General features: G+C 38.9%; 3 protein-coding genes and 1 non-coding gene across 11 annotated transcripts in view; 3 read left to right on the top strand and 1 right to left on the bottom strand.

The window, feature by feature from the left end:
* The first annotated feature begins 3,384 nt into the window (after positions 1-3,384).
* Positions 3,385-5,949, top strand: rpl39 (ribosomal protein L39). Its single transcript, NM_001200288.1, has 3 exons — positions 3,385-3,412; positions 3,808-3,911; positions 5,748-5,949. The coding sequence occupies exons 1-3, from the start codon at positions 3,410-3,412 to the stop codon at positions 5,794-5,796; spliced, it is 156 nt and encodes a 51-aa protein (NP_001187217.1). The 5' UTR covers positions 3,385-3,409; the 3' UTR covers positions 5,797-5,949.
* Positions 4,064-4,197, top strand: LOC124628464 (small nucleolar RNA SNORA69). The gene has a single exon (XR_006982998.1). It is a non-coding gene; the product is annotated as a small nucleolar RNA SNORA69 (small nucleolar RNA).
* Positions 5,950-6,094: 145 nt separating the features above from the next.
* On the bottom strand, positions 6,095-8,003 carry sowahd (sosondowah ankyrin repeat domain family d). Of its 2 annotated transcripts, none has more exons than XM_017474400.3 (2): positions 7,710-8,003; positions 6,095-7,593 (listed from the first exon to the last, which is right to left on the bottom strand). In XM_017474400.3, exon 2 carries the CDS (start codon positions 7,416-7,418, stop codon positions 6,351-6,353), a length of 1,068 nt encoding a protein of 355 aa, XP_017329889.1. In that variant the 5' UTR covers positions 7,419-7,593; positions 7,710-8,003; the 3' UTR covers positions 6,095-6,350. The 2 variants fall into 2 exon arrangements, with proteins under 2 accessions (XP_017329889.1, XP_017329888.1); XM_017474399.3 differs by having other exon boundaries at positions 7,701-8,003.
* A 7,309-nt stretch (positions 8,004-15,312) lies between these two features.
* septin6 (septin 6) overlaps positions 15,313-20,226 on the top strand; it is a 30,654-nt gene continuing 25,740 nt past the window's right edge. For 6 of the 7 annotated variants that reach the window (XR_006982922.1, XR_006982923.1, XM_047157118.1 and 3 more), the window contains exons 1-2: positions 16,521-16,625; positions 18,640-18,754. Coding sequence is in view for 5 of the 7 variants with exons in the window: in XM_047157118.1 (XP_047013074.1) it covers positions 16,596-16,625; positions 18,640-18,754 (145 nt within the window). In the remaining 2 variants the exon portion in view is untranslated. Of the gene's footprint in view, positions 15,424-16,520; positions 16,626-18,639; positions 18,755-20,226 lie in introns of those variants that run through there. The other variant, XM_053682229.1, reaches the window with a different exon arrangement.

A 20,226-nucleotide genomic window follows, 5' to 3' on the forward strand; every position in this document is an offset into this window, starting at 1 on the left:
CAGTTATTTAATCAGCTAATTGTGTGGCCGCAGTGCAATGCTAAACAAAATCATGCAGATACAAGTCAAGAGCTTCAGTTAAGGTTCACATCAAACATCAGAATGAAGAAAAAGTGTGATCTCTGTGACTGATCGTGGCTTGACGGTTGCTGCCAGATGGTCTGATCAAAGTGTTTCAAAACTGCTGATCTCCTGGGATTTTCACACGCAAAAGTCTCTAGAGTTTACACAGAATGGTGTGAAAAACAAAACAAAAAAAAAAACATTGAGCGAGCGACAGTTCAGTGGGTGGAAACGCCTTGTTGATAAGAAATATTAGAGGAAAATGGATTGGTTCGAGCTGCCAGGAAGGATATACTATAGTAACTCAAATAATCACTCATTACAACAATGGTGAGCAGAAAAGCATCTCAGCATTTATTGCTTTTCAATGACAGAAGTGGAACCTGATGTGGTCTTCTGCTGTTGTAGCCCATCCACTTAAAGGTGTGATGTATTGTATGTTCCAAAATGCTTTTTTGCTCACCACGGTTGTAAAGCATGCTTATTTGAGGAATAGACTTCTTTTCAGTTTAGACTAGTCTCGTCATTCTCCTCTGATGTCTCTCATCAACAAGGTGTTTCAACCTGCAGATCCTCTGCACAAAGGATTTTTTTTTTTTTTTCACTCCATATAAACTCTAGAGATTGTTGTGTGTGAAAATTCCAGGAGATCAGCAGTTCCTGAAATACTCAAACCAGCCCATCTGGTACCAACAACCATGCCACAGTTAAAGTCACATTTTCCCCATTCTGATGTTTGGTGTGAACATTACCTGAAGCTCTTGACCTGTATCTGCATGATTTTATACCTTGTGCTGTCGCCACATGATGGAATGATTAGACAACTGCATGAATGTGCAGGTGTTCTTAATAACTTGGACAGTAAGTGTATATTGAATGCGTTTTATGATTTTGCAATTTCCGCAGTTGCATATCTTCTGATTTTTCGTGTGTTTTTGTATTTGCCTGTGTTCTCTGATGTTACGTCTTCTGATTTTGCGTGTCTTCTGTATTTGTCAAGTCAAATTTATTTATAAAGCACATTTAAAGACAACAGCAGTTGATCAAAAGTGCTGTACAAAATATTCAAATACATCACATTAAATAACATTATAACACATAGAATAAAAATAAGTTTTAAGAGAAGATTTAAAAATAACCTACAATGGAGCGGACCTTACGTGAAAAGGGAGACTTGTTCCAAAGATTGGGACCAACCTTCTTAATACGACAACAGGGGACAGATAGAAGAAATTGTTTACACAAGCTCAATGCTCTAGTAGGAAAGTAAAGGTGAAGAATGTCAGTGATGTACTGTGGAGCAGAACCGGAAAGAGCATTGTATACATAAATAAGAATTTTTAAACCAATTCTAAACTTGACGGGAAGCCAGTGAAGAGATGCCAGAACAGTGGAAATATGATCCCTGTTTTTATTCCCTGTTAAAAATCTCCTGCTGTATTTTGCACAAGTTGCAGACAAGAAGGCAGATTGAGGAAGGCCAACATACAAAGAATTACAGTAGTCCATTCCAGTTTTAACTGTCTTCTTCATTTGCACGTATTCTGATTTTGCATTTCCTGCAGTTGCACGTGTTTTCTGTATTCGCAGTGCATTAGCCCTCTGTCGGCCACCTTAAATAGCACACAAAAAACGACGAACAATGAACAGAGTGGTGCAGGGGTGACGTCATTTTGTACCAGAACCCAGAAGTTAGCATCACACTGGTTCCTTCAACAAAAACCCAATAGGATTTTCCCATAGGCTTTTGGATTATCACAAAAAATAAGCTCCGTGATCAACACAAGTTTACAATACCTACACGTTTTGATCATCAGAGAATTTTCACAAATTAACACAACTTTTATGAAGCCTAAATACAATCGCCAGAAATAAAAAGCTAACCATATGCTATAAATTAACTAGACCACGGTCGCTCGACTTCAACGTCACCATCACCAAGTTTCCAACAATTTTTCCAAACTTGATTTAAAACATATTACATGATATGGATTTACTCTGTTGGGTATAAAAGGTAACCCTGGCATAAACAGTAAACAAGACATTTATTTTCATTGACTCTGGGTATTCTGCTAAAGCTAGCGGCATCACATTACGTTTAATGTCCCTGACAGCGTCTGTAGTCCCATTTGGGACCATGTTAGCAGCCACCTTTTTCAATACACCCAAAAGCTTTTTAAAAAATCACGAGTGGGATATTACTGGTTTATTTTATTTCGTAGAATAAAACGTGAAAATATTTTGAGCTTGTGTTCACCACAGGCCTTGTCTCAGGCTTTTAACCAAAATCCCATTTTAAAAAAACCCATTGACTTTGGGACGATGAAACCGGAAGTGCTAAACTGCGAACTCATTTCCGGGTTTTGGCGTTACATAATGACGTCCTCCTTGCGCCACTCTATATGAGGCATGTTAAATAAACTTGATATTTCAGTGACTACGTTTACATGGACAGCAGTAATCCTTAATCTGAGTAAGATAATGTGTTTACATGAGTCGCTTTTAGAATACTCCTGTCATGTTCCCATTTTACATGTTTTAGAACATAATTAGATTAACAGCCAGCGTCATTACGTCACCGTGCCACGCCGTCCGACGTCCCTCCAGAATTTCACGTATCAACATACAGTTCGTCTTCGTTATGGTACCGTATACAGTTTTGGGTGTTTTTATTTATTTTTTTTTTTTACGAACGCTTTAAGTGCAGTTAATCATTTGTCATGCTATACGTGCTAATAGACAACTGCTTGAAGCGGTGGGTGTGTCCCAAATCGTGTAGTTACCGTCTATATAGTAGCCGAGATATATGTATTTTCCCCACTACAGGCCTATAGTAGGAAAGTATGCGATTTGGGACTCAGCCGAACTCTCTTGTTCGCCGTAAAACGTAAAACTGCCGTGTGTGATCATGTCCTGTCACAAAATCCGGTGAAAACTCCCACACGACGTTCATAATGTGATTAAGGTGTTTACATGTCACTACTACACGTCCATAATGCGACTAAAGCAGGAGTACTCCACCTGTCTTAATTAGATTATTGCTTACTTCGGTTATTACCTTAATTAGATTAAGGTAAGTAAAAATTTATGTTTACATGGTAATTTCTTAATTAGAGTATGGTCTTAATCGAAGTAAGAGTGGATTATTGTTGTCCATGTAAACGCAGCTAGTGAAGGGGTGTTTGTGGATGTCAGAGCGTTTTGTAGTGACTCTCCGGACGGGGTCGCTGTGTCTCTGTAAGGTCGTGTAGCTCCGCCCCTTAAACTCGGAAATACAACACGGCTGTTTCCCCGAGTTCCTCCTCTTCAACCACCGCCATTGTGGTGCAAGGATTGTGTGTCTAGAATGGTGAGAAACAATCAGTAAACATCCAGATGGATTGAAATATTTTGTCGCAACTTTCATTACAGTTTTGTGCAAACGATTGTTCCATGTCGATGTGTTTATGAATTAGTCCGACTGTTCGCGTTTAAAGAGTTTATAACAGTTAAAATCACCCCCGGAGTGACTCACGCTAACTTGACTGCGAGCGGCTCTATTTTATTACAGGCCCAGTAGTAATGTGAGTAAGTGTTGGTCCCCATTTAACAAAACTCGCTCGGTTAAAGTTACCCAGGTCATGTTCTTTGGTGTAAACATTTAAGCGTGTCTTTCGTGTGGTGGTAAAATCTGAATTCGTCCATGTAGCCGGGTAGCTAACAGCTAACATTCCCCTGCTAACGCGCGTTTTCTCACCGTTTCAGGCGTCACACAAGACTTTCAGGATTAAACGCTTCTTGGCCAAGAAGCAGAAGCAGAACAGGCCGATCCCTCAGTGGATCCGCATGAAAACTGGCAACAAGATCAGGTGAGAAAAAGCCTGCGGTTTGTACTAACACTATACACTGCCTCTCTTCTTCAACAGAAGAGCTAACGCTGAGGTCCATGCACCTCTGTGTTAAACCGTCGTGATACAGGAGTGGATATAAATCATGTTCTGTACTCATTACAATTTAATTAAAAGCAGGCCGCAATTACAGTGCTTCATTTTGTGGAAGGACTGCCATTATCCTGCTGAGAGCAACATCCTGCTTCAGAGTAACAGCTTCTCACCTGTGTGGGAGAGATGTATACACTCTGTAGTAGGGACAACTTCTCACACGTTCCAGCTGCACATTACATGAGTCCATCTTCCACCTCCTCAGGCCTACTTATTGCCCGAGTTACTTTTTCTTAAGCTGGCTTCGTGTTGTGCGATTTTAAATCGTCCTTTGCGACTGTTGCTTGTCAGACTGTACGTACATGATCCCCGCTGTAAGCCACGTCACACTGTTAGATCTCTGTCGTCGGACTACGACAGTCAATACACGAAAAAACGGATTCACACTAAGATTTTGGCCATGACTTGGTCATCTGAGACAAATATTAAGAATCCTAAAAGATTCTTATAATCTTAGGCCAAAATCTGTAGTCTTTGATAGCTAGTTTGAGGTGTTCCCTGACTGCTGATTAATGGTGGTTGAAAGAAAATGTTTCCTGCGATTAAATTCTGGTAGTGTCAGAAGATTTGAGGCACAGTCCTGTAGTATGGCTGCTTCTGCTACTGTACGAGTCTTCTTGCACGTGTCCGTTTTTCGCGTCTTGACTGTCGTACAGTCGGACATTAATGACGCCTGAGATCCGACAGTGTGACATGGCTTACAGCAGGAATCGTGTTCGTACAGTCTGACGAGCAACAGTCACAAAGGACTGTTAAAAATCGCACAGTGTGCACCCGGCTTTAGACATGCACCGTAACTTACATCTACACCTTGCAAGCATCACCTGCTTCAGCAAGGCTTTAATGTGTGTATTTGAGTAAAACTCCATGTTTTTTATTTTTTTGAGGTCCCATTTGTTTCATTTGCCCATATACAGAAAACTGCTGCTGTACAGAAATCCTCCAACCTTTAGGACATAGAAAGACACAAATACTACATTTTTAAGAATTTCTTTATGTATGCACAAAGTTTGCTTTGAACCTGTACGGCGATGCTTAATTGTGTGTTAAGTCATGAACAGGTGATCAACGTTCAAGTTATAATTTGTTGCATCTTGATCATGTTAGATCTGTAGCAGTCCTCCAAGCTTCACAGCTGCTGATTTGGACGCATGCCTCTTGAGTTGTGGTCCTAGCACAATAACTTGAAAAATACAATCAAGACTAATCTTTTGATTTAGCTTGTAATTTACACTAAAATTAACTCGGGTAGTTTTAATGTTGGTCTGTATTGCTGTAAGTGCAGTTTGAGCTCCTAAAATAGGCTCAGCTTTGAATTCCTCGTGTGGGTTATTAAAGGACAACATAACAACTGAACCTGCTATAGTGTATATTTTGATAGGTTTGGATACTGTTGAATCACTACTTGTTCCTGTGTGTTCATTGCTGGATTTTGGCTAACGGATTATACTTCTCAAAGCTCTCACATGCATGGTGGTTTCTCTTCTGTGGCCTTTTTGTGATGCATATTTGTGGGTCTTTGATTCATTGGGGTTGAGTTGTTCCCATGTGGTGTTTGTTTTTATTTATTTATTTATTTATTTATATGCATACGTGTATAAATTCTTCATTAGTTTCTTTGAGTATAAAAGATTAATTTATTTATAAGTAAACTTACAAATTAACTTCCATGGTTGCTTTAATATGATTTGTTTTTGCCTGCAGGTACAACTCCAAGCGCAGACACTGGAGGAGGACAAAGCTCGGCTTGTAAGCTCAGTACTCGTCCCTTCAGCTTTGATTACATCTGCACTCTGCAAGCTTCACCACCTCTGCCCTGATAGTTGGAGATATCATCTGATCAGAAATCTCTTTTGTACAGATACTCTGAAAATGCCCTTGGTGAACAATAAATGATCACACCATGAATGAATGACTCTTGCCCTTTCTTTCTTAATGTTCATGTGAGGGAAGCATTATGTGGGTGAAGGTGCTTGTGTCTGTGGTATTGGTCTGTCTTTAAGTGCTGTAATATGATTCTCAAATCACAATGGATCCACTGAGTGAGAGGGTTGATTTTTACCCAGCTTCAAGCACGTTCTATGCCATTACTGGTACTTTAATTTACATAAACATGATTGCTGGGAATGCTGAATATACACAAATGGAACATTTAAGACACTTTTATGCTCATTAATTAGCAGTTGAATATAAAAGCATAAAATTACAAAATTTTGAATTGAAACATGTATATGCTTGAATGTATGAATACAAGCATATTGTCAGGAAGTAATATTTGGGGCATAATCAGCCTAGTTTTGATGTCCTTTAGTTCTTACCTCCAGAGAAAAATGGGGCGAGTAACTTTCTAAACGAACCAAAGCGCCATAGCCCATTTCTACTGACGGTGTCTGTGCGCTCTGTGTCCTTTTGGCAGTCCCCTATAGGAGCGCCTTCACTACAATTTACATTATTGTTATTAGAATTTAGTTGCCAATTACTGTATTCTTCATCCCATGCACCAAGGAGCTCCTTCATCTCTGGTGGTGCATTTTCTTTTAGATATTGCCATGCCCTTTTTCCATTGTAGTCCATGGTATCTACATTGGCACTAAATGCACCAACTAAGATCTTTATGACCATGTACTGGCTGTGCATAGCAGCGATGTGAAGAGGTGTAAGACCTCCACTGCCCTTTAAGTTCACGTTGACTGGGTACCCCTTCCTCTCGGCGTCTTTTAGAAGCTTTAATAACGTCTCGTGTTTCCCCTTCTTGGCTAACCAATGGAGAGCTGTGTAACCACTCACGAAGTCCTTCCTGGTCAGTAAACTGGGGTCCTCTAAGAGAAACTCTGCTATAGTGTCATAATTTCCGTCCACAACCGCCAGCATCCATGCGTGTTCAGTGGGGTCCAGTACCCAGAATGCATTGCTCTCGTCCGCGCCCTGCAACGTCGCGTCCACACAGTCCCTCGACGCCTCGCTCGCGCTTTTGAGCGATAGGATTGTTGACAGGCCACTATGCGAATTATAGTTCAAAAACAAGTCCTTCAGGTATTTTTTGCGCATGGCAGGGGTGATGGAGCCTTTCTCCTGGACCTCGGCTGATGTTTTTGGTTCAGAAGCTTCCAGCTGTCTCTGAAATCTGGACCTTCGCGCGGCAGCGCTGAGTGGGAGCGACACCGCGCGCGCGCCAACCGTCGTCGCGCGTTCCTCTGGGCTCGGTTCTGCTGTAAAGCCAGAATCGGACTCATTCGAGTTGCTCGTTTGGATTTTAGATTCATGTTTTGGTCCATGTGATAGCGCTTCGGTTTCACCCATCTGATAATCCAAGGAAGTTTCGGATTTGATGACGTCGCTTTGTGACGACTCGCAGCTGCCCGCGCTGTCAAACATGTTTATATGTCCAGCCTCGGCTTCCCTTGTTTATATGATGCGCTGAAGACGTTTACATATCCAAAAACTGTCCTCTTCAAAATCCCCATTCGGGGCGTTTTCTGCTCCAGAAGATAATAATTACAGCTAGATATATGGGAAGTTCCTCATTTAAGCCCGTTCCTCTTTTTAAGTCCTGTAAGTAAGTAAACTATTAGCATAATAGAATTTAAAAAATCCCCCAGCTGTTACACGCTAGTGCCCAGATAGTCTGCTTTCACTTTGACAATGAATCCGACTCACCTCTCTCACCTGTTCAAAGATTTCATCCGCGCTCAAGCGAGCACTCGGTAGGCAGGTCCCTTACACACTCGAGCAACGTTGTGTGAATATAAATCCACAATCTATAAGAGACATGACCGAATCTAACACCTCTGAACCGAAGTGCATTTTCTTTCCTGAGGAAGCACCAGTTTGAGTTCAGACCTCTCCGACACAACGCGCCACCCGCTGAAGAGTTGCTTGACTCAAAGGTCAGCTGTAATATCTCCGACTGTTCAACAGATCACGTGACCATTGAAGTTGACTAAGAATAGAGAAGAGGAAAACCTCACTATAATCAATCACTTATTACAACTGAAAGTATTGCAATGGCGTCCTGTGGGTCACATTCTGATAATAGACTGAGATGTTTTAAATTGCTCACCAAGCACATTACTGTGGATCTCCTAAACTCTCAGTAGTATGCCAACTTTATCATTCAACATCTTTAATAGTAGGACTGTGTAATTTTGTTGGTAGGGCTCTCCTGAATAGCAGTTAGTTTTCCTTGATATCGATGAATAGGAGGTTTGATATTGGCCTACAGTTTGAAAATTCACATTGGACAAGGTTAGGTTTTTTTAATTAGTGGTTTGATAACTACGAATTTAAAAGATTTAGGTACGTAGCCAATTCTATAGGAGATGATTATTTTAAGAGAGGTTTGATTTTATAATAACATTACTGTAATAGTCAGACACAAATTTGATTTGTGTTTGATTCATGCCACAGCCCTGTGTGTGGTTTCCCCCTGCTGTGGGTTTCCCCCAGTCCAAAGATATTCATGTCGAAAGTGTCCGTAGTGTATGAATGGGCATGTGATTGTGCCCTATCCCTGGGATAGCCTCCAGGTTCCCTCAGACTCTGTAGAATAAGCGGTATAAAAGATGGATGGATTACTGTGACAATGTGATGCCGTTTTATGTAATACTTTAGTATATGTAAAGCTTTATTTATAGAGTGCTACATAGGTAACTGACAAATTGCTACAGTGCTTAGCTATTATGGTCAAGCTACTCCTGTGACAACACTTAAGGTAGAGTTGTCAATTTTTAAGTCCACAGGCCACACTACACTTAGCCCTAAATCATGTGGGCCGGACCAAAAATCTGTTTAATAGACCAATAACACATCAACAATTTCTCTTAAAGAAGTTCATTTATCCATGTTTCTCTCAAAGGTACATTTTGATGTAAACAAATGAACAGACTTCATTACAGTTACGGCCGGCCACCTTAATAGGAACACCTGTGCCCCTGATTATTCATGCAATTATGTGGCAGCAGCACAATGCATATAATCCAAAAAGCAGATATAGATCAAGAGCTTCAGTTAATGTTTACATCAAAAATCAGAACTGGAAAAAAATGTGATCTCCAAGTTTACACAGAACAGTGCAAAAAAAGAAGAAAAAAAAACATCCAGTAATGGCAGGTCTATGACCATCACACCCCTATGTGGGTCTTCCTCAAAGTGTTGCCATAAAAGTTAAAAGCACACACTTGTCTAGAATGTCTTTGTATGTTGTAGCTTTAATATTTCCCTCCACTGGAATTAGAGGAGCCTGGCCTATTCTGTTCCAGCATGACAATACCCCTGTGGACAAACTGGGGTCCATGAACATGTAATTGACAAAACTGGTGTGGAAGAAAATGAGTGGCTTGAAAGAACCCTGACTTGAACCTCACTCAACATCTTTGGGATGAATTGGACCATCCCTCCCCACCTCCCTCCCACACACACTATATGGCCAAAGGTATGTGGACACCTGAGTATTGAACATTTGATTCCAAAACCATGGGCATTAATACTGAGTTGTTCCCCCCTTTGCTGCTATAACAGTCTTCACTCTTCTGAGAAGGCTTTCCCCTACATTTTGGAATGTGGTTGTGCAGATTTGTACGCATTCAGCTACAAGAGCTCAAGAGGCTACAGAACACTTGGTGCATGGCCATTCATCCTAAAGGTGTTCAGTGCAGTTGAGGTCAGGGTTCTATGCAGGTCACTCAAGTTGTTCCACACCTACCTGGGCAAACCATGTATTTATGGATCTCAGTTTGTGCACAGGGGCATTGTCATGCTGGAATAAGTTTGGGCCCCATAGTTCTAGTCAAAGGAAATGATCATTCTACAGCATACAAAGACATTATAGAAAATTGTATGCTTCCAATTTTGTGGCAACAGGCTGGGGAATACCCTTATATACTGTAGATGCTACTGTGAGTAGCCCATGCTCTTCATTGGTAGGGCCATGGGATTTCTTCGAGGCGTCGTTTAGGGCCCAACCCACACGGTGTACCAGGAGCATCCTGGTGTTTATTTGGGCCTTGGGTGCATGATTTCATATGTGCATGGGTCTGAAGAGGCCCGTGTTTCACGTTTATAGCTCTGGTGTTGGAGTGCTGATTTTTCTCTTGGTAAGCTATTGTTGCTGTGTGGCCGATCTTCTTAGTTCTGTCAGCATCACAAAATCTTGAAACCTTAGCACTCCTCTCTAGGGCATCTTGGGTCACAGGCACAAATGAGCAGTCCAGATATACAGGGCAGACATCACAGAATTCTTTGCATGCTGCCAGGCAAGAAATTTCCCCCTCATGTCAGATGCATGGTAATATCATAAGCTTTTCTTAGCAAGATGTCAGTAGATCTGCACTTGTCTGCACTTGGCAACTTAGTGTGATGCTAGGGTCGACAGGTGGCTTGTTGTTCAGGCTGATACAGGTACTAGTCAAGGCTCATAGCACTGGGCCTTGGCACATAGCTGATGGCCGCTGAAACTAATCACAGAGCTGTCAATGTAATCCTTGCATTGATGTACTTCAAATTTGGTGATGACTGTTGAGCAAAAGCACATATCTGGTGTTACTGGTTAAACTACAGATGGTCCTATTAGGGCTGCTGCTTTTTTAAGAGTGGATGTCACGGATTATCCAGAGCTTGCCAGCTGTGTCTTTGTGCTGGCCAGAAGCTGATCCTCCCTAGTAGCTTTTGACCCCAGAGTCGAGCAACACAGCTCAGCTGCCATCTACCTGGACAAATTTTCCTGGACGTGGCCACATATATCCACTCCTTGTGCTCGTCAGTCAAGGAAAAAGGATTTTCAGGAGGTGTACTGTATATTTTAAATATATATTTTTGTTTGTTTGCTTGTTTGTTTGTTTAACTGAGTGAGAGAACCTCAAAGCATTTTATTAAGATATTGTTCCACATGTTTGCGGGTGGTCTTCCCACAAAACTGGACTTTGCGACTTGAAAAATATACCAAGAAGCCTCAGCAGACATGAACATTCAACTACTCACATTCAAAGCCAAATTGCTTTAAAAACTTTTGGAAGCGCAAGGATAGCTTTGGCTTTGAACGAACAACGGAGACTAAATTTTAGCGTCCACAATGCTAAGGTAAAGGAAAACCGAGAGATTTTAAAAGACCTCATTAATGCAAATTAGCATTTCGCATTTAGCATTTCATTAGCAATTAGCATTTCGTGCTAACGATGAGAGTACGACCTCTTCTAATCGTAGCAACTATGTAGAACTATTACATGCTTTTGCTGAGAAAGATGATGGGTCAGCTAGACATTTGGAGACATTCACTGTGTTTTCTGGCTTATCAAACAGATTCAGAACGATTTAGTGATGTGATTAGAAATTATATATATATATATATATATATATATATATATATATATATATATATATATATATAAGGAGATTAATGCACTGGAATAGAGTTGGTTGGACGTTCGATATTCGTAGATATGCGGAAATTAAGGGACCGTCTCTAAAGTTACATACGAGAGTACGACATTGTTATACACGTTTCTAACTTCAATAGCATTTGAAGGGAATGACTTACAGTCATACAACCAACTGGAAAGTGTTCACCTAGGTGTCAGCTATACTGCACACCTCTTAGATTGTTGATATTTATCAAAATAAACTATTAAATTATTTAAATATTGTCATGTATTTTATTACTGCATGGGCCCATACACAAAATATACCATAATTTAAAGCTCAATAGCGTTTGAAGGGAATGATGTACAGTCACAAACCCAACTGGAAAGTGTTCATCTACGTGTCAGGTATGAGACACACCTTTTAGATTTTTAATATTTAACCATACAATGCATGAACCAAAAAACCTTCACGAATGCATAAAGGGGGTTAAAATGACCTGTACTGGATTGAATGGTTTTCTTCAAAAAATAGATGTCCTATTAATGAAATTATTAAAAGAAATGGTGATCCACGAATGTTTTAATATTTCAAACATTTTTATTTGTTTTCTTTTAATTTATTTATGTACATGTTTAGATTGTGGATGGGAGCCAAAGGAATTCAAAATTATTTACATAGGCAGCACTTCCAGTCAACCTTTTGAGCCCTTTTGAATTGGTTCTCTGACATAGAAAGGCATGCCACATGAAACCACCTCTTGCAGCAGTGACATTCAATCTGAAAAATGATCATAGTAATTTTATCAAATTGCTCAGTAATCAATTAGTTTCTCTCTCACTCTCTCACCCTCTCCCTCAGTCTCTCTCTTTTCATTCACTCACTCTCTTACAGGCACAACACACACTTGTAAACAAAATGGTGTGCCCATAAAAATGTTATAACCATTGATACATTACCCACCCAAGATGTTTTTGCACCACCACCCAGGGATTTTGAGGCAGCACATAATGAGCAGCAATGTCCCCTCTTCAATACTGAAAACATGCAGTTATATGTTAGCTCTGTTTGTGAATGGTACATACTAAGTAAATCAACGTTCTGCTCCACAAATTCATAAGAACTGTGTCAGAGTTTATTATAAGGTAAACTATTTATTTTCTCTTTATTTCATACAATTTAATGAGGAAATCCAACCTGCCTGACAAACACTCCAAAGCTGTACCAGTCTTGTTGTGTGGAATGGTTCATTTGTCCTCCATTCCATTTTATGTCCACCCAGTCACATTTACTGAGACAGTTTCTTCTCATCTTGAAGTATTCTCTAGGCAGTGTAAATAAAGAAAATCATGAACATTCTTCATGTAAAAACCTATTTATTTGTTAAATCTTTGTTGAGTCTAAATGTAGAGAAAGGTGACAAATCAATTGCTTCTCTCCTACAGTGAAGGGTTTGTTTCCCAGCTCATAGGGTATTTTCCCGATCACACCTCCACTCTTCTATCCTATATTGCCTTGTCAATTCTCTACTATCCATACCCCAATAAAGCAAAAAAAGACCCCAAAACGAATAAAAACACATTCTTGTGATTTAAACTAATTTATGGTTCATTTTCTTAACCATATTTATACCAAATGTTAGTACAAAATCCAAACAATAAATGTTGTTTTTTTATTTAAGAAACCCACTTTGTTAGTCAATTTAAACAAATGTTCTGCATTGTGTTCTCTGTTCTCTTTACAGGCCATATAAATATAATGATATTATTAGAAAGGGAACATTATCCATTTTCCTTTATTGCTTAAAACACAAAATGTTTGGAAAAACATGTGTTAAGAGAATCAAAATGATTGACAGGATAACATTAAGAATTAAAATATTATTACTATTACTACTAATTTCCTATATATGTAGTATATGGTAATTATTGTCTTTACATATCTCACTCACTTTACACTTAACAATTATTGTGAATTACTTGCTACTTATAGTAAAAGTTAATAAGTAAAATTATTGTAAGGATTTGACAGCATTTTAAAAAAAAAAACCTTATGAGAAGACTAGTATACTTCCACAATGTAAAAGACTCGAAGCCTGTCATTTTATTCTTACGAAAATAATCGTTAAGGATACAGAGATCTGCAAGAGCTATGCCAAGTCTCTGGAACACCAACAGGTGGGATAGAACATAATTTTTTCAAAATATATTTCTAAATGTTTACATTTTCAAGATGATACTGGAGAGTGCTGACAGTTTGGTCCAAAATCTAATTTTTTGTTTCATTTACTAAAGATCCGGTGATAGAAATGGACACAAGGACACAGCATATCATTCACCGTTCAATACCATGTGATAAGAAGACACATCAAAAAGAAGTGGGCCTCCTCAGACAGTCATGCTTTTTTTCTAATTTGTAACCCATCTTTGTAAGTACAGTATATAACAAGCTAAAAATATTACTGAAATGTAGTGGCTGCATGCATGGATTTTGCTTCTTCATCATGTCCTGCTGGGTCTACCACAAACACCTGGCTGGATGCTGCATGAATGAAACTACAAAACAAAGATTTGTAGAAAAACTTTCAGGTTGGTTTGAAAAAGTCTGGCCTGAAAGTTAAAATTATGGATGGATGGATGGATGGATGGATTAATGAATGAATGAATGAATTCATTCATTCATTCATTCATTCATTCATTCAATTATTCCAGACTCTTGTGTGTGTTGTAGACACAGTGAAGTTAGTCCATCCATTCATCCATCTTCTATATGGCTATATATATGTATATATGTATATATGTATATATGTATATATACATATAGTGTATATGTATATATACACTACGGACATTTTGGACATGCCAATCAGCCTACAATGCATGTCTTTGGACTGGGGGAGGAAACCAAAGTACCCGGAGGAAACCCCCACAGCTATGGGTTAGTTTATATTTGAATTTTGTTGGTTGGTTTTTGAATACTCTTGGCACATCTGAACATTTATCTGAACGAAAGATAAAAAATAAATTATAGTTACCTCATCCAGTGTTTCATTAACATTTATTCAATATACTCAACAATGGCTTAACATTGTCATTTTTACGTAAGTTAATATATTCCTCTATGTTAACAGATTATTTTTTAATTGTCATAAGAGCAATGCATTTCCCAAAGGTATGAATATTTTTTTCTTACATCCGCCACCAGACATTTATGTGGCTGGAGTGTTTTCAGCTCTGAATGATGCAGGATATAAGACCTTTTTTTGTCCTTTGACTGTGTGACGGCAATGACTATCACACATGCTTTCTTAGACCACAGAGCTTGGATCTGCAGTGGGATATTTGAATATAATATAAAAGGTGGTATGAATTAATGTGAACAAATGCTTTATGACATGATTGAGAACTGCATAATACCTGGGTTGATGTGTCCTCTGAATGATCCTCAGATGTTTGCTTTTGTTTGCTTCTGGTGGATGAAAATACTTTGAACGATGCTTTGCTCATCTTTGAGTTTGTGATCTCTTGGCCCATTGCTCTTCTTGTTGGTTCTGTGACTGTAAGTCATTCCCTTCAAATACTACTGAGCTTTAAATAATGGTATATTTTGTGTATGGGCCCATTCTGTAGTGAAATTCATATCTAATTTACATATGATTTAATAGCTTGTTTTGATAAATATCAAAAATCTAAAAGGTGTTTCCCATACCTGACACCTAGATGAACACTTTCCAGCTGGTTTTGTGACTGTTAGTCATTCCCTTCAAATGCTATTGAAGTTAGAAACGTGTATAACATTGTCGTGTGTAACTTTAGAGACGGTCCCCAAATTTCCGCATATCCGCGAATATCGAACGTCCAACGTCAAACTAACTTTATTCCAGAGATTAATGCAACCCTATTTGTTGCTGTAGAAGTAGACGAGACAACGGATGTCACAAACAAAGCCCAGATCTGTCATTTTACGTCATTTGGCTAAAAGTGAGGTGGCCTGTGATGTAAGGGAGGCGTTTTTGGGATTTGATGAGGTGAGTAATGACAGACGAGTAAAGGTAAGACCATGCATACACTGCTGTACAGTCCACGACAAAAATAAAAGACCAGCCCTTTTTTAATAATAAATACAAAAATTAGATTTAAAAAAAGTTATTTTAAAGCATAAAACTACATTTGTCTTTTTGTTGTGGACTGTATATACTTTCATTTGTATTGAATGAGTATGAATTGTGGAATTGTGATGGTAAATTAAGAACACACGGAGGGTGCAAAGCAAATGTGCGCTCTCTGAGCTGCTATAAATTTAACCTTCTTCTTCGGCCAAATATGAACCTTACCTCTGTGTGTGTGTAAAGAATGCTGATATGGGATATGAAACATAACCAGTAGTCAATGTGCAAGCAGCCAGTTGAATGGTGAATTTATGCTACTCGGTTGAATTCATATATTTGTAAATCTAATTTGAAAGAGTCAGTGCCTCCCCAGACACGAACCTCACCGCACGTGACTGGAATCAATGGACAGATATGATTTGCTAACTAGTGAGGGGCTGTTATATACGACTGGTGCTGAGTTACAAATTGGTGCAGATGGTAGCACCGTGGCAATAGAGACAGCTGTTAGCTCCAGTGAGTGTGAGGGAAACAAAGGGACACACATCCTGCTATCTCATAACTGGAGTGACAGATTGAATAGGTATTCGGTCAGCAGCACGAGGTTGATGGAGATATATGCATGCTCCATCCCTGTTAATACCCCCATAGCTCCAAGGGATGAGACACACACATGCTCATTTTCCAAGTGCATAGAGGTAAGTACAGAGTACGGGGGGGGGGGGCGCATTTTACACAGGACAGGCTTTATGTAGAAATAAATCGTTTTTTCTGGGTTTATTCTATAATAAATCATTGAAATATGGACTCAGTCTTGTGTGTGTGTGTGTGTGTGTGTGTGTGATTTTATATGTAAGAATATGCGCACACACGTCTTTGTATTGTACAATATAGTGGCTTGTTCCCTCGTGTGGAAACTGGCCCACAGGTTTCGCTGTGTGTGCGTGTGCGTATGTGTGTGTGTGTGCGCGCATATATTTGTGTGCGCGCGCCCGCGCGCGCGCGCGCGCGCGTATATATATATATATGTGTGTGTGCGTGCGCGCGCGTTGTACCGTTTCCTGTGCAGACTCTTGATCCAGACACGGAGTATGGCGGCCACTGAGATAGCCCGACAATCGGTGAGTGAGCGATTCAATTCTGGACGATGATTTGTTTCTAGATGTGCAGTAAAAGCTCAGCGCTAAAATGAACAACTGCTCAAATGATTGATTTCGTGTTTTGGATTATTTACGTGGAGCCGTTAAATGATAGTTTTCTTTCAAATCTAGAGGCGCTGCTCGATAAATAGCAGGTCGGTCTTAGCGGAGGAAACACACAGAGTAGTTGAAAATGTACCGCAGGCCTATAAATGTTACATAATCCGACTGTAGTGGTGTTGAATGTTGAATTAGGTCTACATTCATTTTTATTTGTTTGTTTGTTCAAGTTGTGTTTTTGGGGTTGAGCTCGCGCTCACATGTTGATGGCTTTTATATGTCGCTGTAGCTGCACACACCATCTCGAGCAGAGAAATCCAGCATCTGCAGCTTGTTCATGGTGAATATCGAGTGGTCTGGTCTACACGATTCTCACTTCTACAGCACATCATCCAGTCTTTAATGGCGTCCACACGGCCATGTCTTGTGCCTCCGGTACCGTTATGATATTTCCCATCCTTACCCTGTGCTGTTGGTTCAGTGGGCGTTGTCTACTGCCGAGCAGATGATGTGAAGAATGATTCGACGGAGAGAGGGGGGGGGATAATATTATTTTACGAGTAATCTTCCATACATGGCCTACAATGAGCTTCCGTTCTCTGACTGATCAGTGCTTTAACTGCAGAAGAGGTGGCTCTAGTCAAACATTTATAACTCTATACATTACACTATACCACGACACATTACATTTTATATATGTATTTATATATATGTGTATGTGTGTGTGTGTGTGTGTATATATATATATATATATATATATATATATATATATATATATATATATATATATATATATATATATACACACACACACACATATATATGTATGTATATGTGTAGGATCATGTCATGAATATGTGCGGAACAGTTGCTGAGAGTTTCTTCTGTAGTTTTTTTTTGTCTCATTTAATGATAAATTATCAGTAGCTCACATGCTTTATATCAGTCTAAAGCCAACTACAATGAACCATCTCAATGTACTGACACCCTCCTGGTTTTGTTTTAAAGAATCTTTTATTGAGATCCTCTGAAGATCAGGTTATTTTATTCTAACAATTTGTTTGACTTTATTGTTTGTACACATTATATGATGCATTTTAACTCAGTTTTACTCTTTTTTTTGTTGTTATTTTTGCTTTTTTTTTTGGCCCTAATAAAAAAAATTGTGATTGTATGTGATTGAATGATTTCAGTGTTCTGTATAATAACACGTAACACATTTGGATACCGTATTCTTGGTTTCCTCAGCGATAACATGGTCACTGTTTTGTTAGACATCATGTCTGTGTGCTGAGCACAAGTACAGCATTTCCTGTTAGACTTTGAGTACGCCAGGTGCAGATCTGCTGAAATCATGACAATAAAAAAAAATTGCAAAAACAAACCTGTATGAATACAATAGTATTGAGCAGATGGAGCCATAGACCAGTTAATTATAGTTGTGTGTGTATATAAAGTAAGTTTAATGGAAGAACTTTGATTTTGATTCACCAGTATCACCATTGCTAGTTTAGTATGAACTCTGCTATGCAGTAGATGGTGTGATCTTTTAGATGTGGTTTTAAACCGTTGCTGTTAGACAGGAAAGAGGAAGTGACGGTTCCCCACCTGATCTGTGCCTGCGCTCCCTAAGAATTTTATCAAGATTTAACTTAGGAGGAAAGAATAACCTAGCCAAGTGAGGTTTTTTGTTTGTTTGCCCCCCACCCCCCGAGCCTTGGACCTTTTTATTAGATAAATGCATTTTATTTTTATATTTGATCTATGGGATTTGGGGAATGATCAGTCTTTGGTTTCATTTGATTGCTTATACACGGCTGAGTGAGTGTTGCAAGCAGTAAAAAAAAAAACACAAAAAAAACACACACAAACAAATAAATAAAATATAGTGTACTCTGCACATTTGTAATGACAATTGACCTGGTTTTATTTTTAGGGAGAGGGAGCACGTGCAGTGCCACTCTCTGGCCATGTTGGCTTTGACAGCATGCCAGACCAGCTGGTCAACAAGTCTGTTAACCATGGCTTCTGCTTCAACATCCTCTGCGTTGGTAAGTGTGTCTTGGTGAATTCTTCCCGTTTTTAGCCATCAGTCACCTTTTTTGATCCAGTTACAGTTGTCGACTTGCCTGCTAGGTGGTTGTTGAAATTTCAGCTAAATCTGTGTCAAAAATGTTCCTCATATTTCTTCTGCCTACTGCAGTTCTGCTGATTTACATACTGAATTCTTCCTGACAGCTTGTGAGTTTCATTGTCTATATGATAGGCCAAACTTGTGTGATATGAACAAAATAAAATAGATTATCTTGCTAAATATTATACATGTGATGGACATTTTATTCTCCTTGTCCTTATACAAGAAGTGTGGAAAGAAACAGAGTAAAAATCAAACACATTTTAAATAGAGTAATTATACAGAGTTTTCCCAACAGCTGTGGGATGTTATCCCTCAGATTTGCTCAGACTAGAATAAAGGTAATGAAGTCTTCTTTTATTATATAATACTATTACGACACATTGCATACAACTTATTTTAAGGTATATTTTATTCTAATGTGGGTAGCTGGTATTGGAATGCCAATTTCATAGAGAGATTGGGAGAAAAGTAAAATAATTTGAGAAGTCACCCAAAGAACTCTTAAATGTGTTTAGTTGAAGATCTGTAGCAGACTTTACTTGACCCCTTCTAATCTCCATAGGTTGAAGGTTGAGAGATACTTCCCTGTGCTGGTGTTGCAGCTGGGGCAAAGGCATCAGAAATATTTGGATTCACCATAACATTTGTAGTTCAGCCTTTTGTAATCTTTATGTTCTCTGTAATTTACTCTGTGGCCTGATGCTGAATGGGTCAGTCAACAAAGCTGTAATTAGAAGTGTGTAATTAGAAGCCTTGAGCTTAAATTACTTATTATTTTTATTAAATGTTCTCCCAACTATTCTGTCATTTGGTTAGTTTTTTTTGTGGGGTTGTCTCCTTATCTAACAGACCTAATAGCTAATGTAATTTTACGAGCTGAATATTCTCTTATGCAAGAAATTCCAATTAAGTGATGATCATAAAACTTAGTATGGTCATTTTTTTAGAATATACTTTATTGAGAAAACATGTAAGATAACGAGAAAATATCCAGAGAAAATACATTGAATATACATTTTAACTACCTTACTTTTGGTTCCCTGATAACCAGATCACCCTCAAGCATTTCTCCATTGTTTGTTTTTATATAATTATTGTTAAGAGGTACGTTTGTGTTGTGTTCGTTATTTGTAAAAGGTGACCATGCTAATCATTTTGTGATTTTTATGTATAGTTCTGAACACAAAATCTATAGATAGTGCGAGCATTTCAGTATGTTTGTGTTCAACACAGTACTCTGAAGGCATCTAGAACAGTGGTTTCCAACCTTGGCTCTGCACATTTTTGTGTTTTCCCTGGTCTAATACACCCAAGAGGGCATGCTAATTACCTAACTAATTGGATAAGAAGAGTTGTAACTGTAAAAGAAAAACCAGTAAAATATCC

Source organism: Ictalurus punctatus, chromosome 8 (genome assembly GCF_001660625.3).
Source record: "Ictalurus punctatus breed USDA103 chromosome 8, Coco_2.0, whole genome shotgun sequence".
NCBI classification, from domain to species: domain Eukaryota; kingdom Metazoa; phylum Chordata; class Actinopteri; order Siluriformes; family Ictaluridae; genus Ictalurus; species Ictalurus punctatus.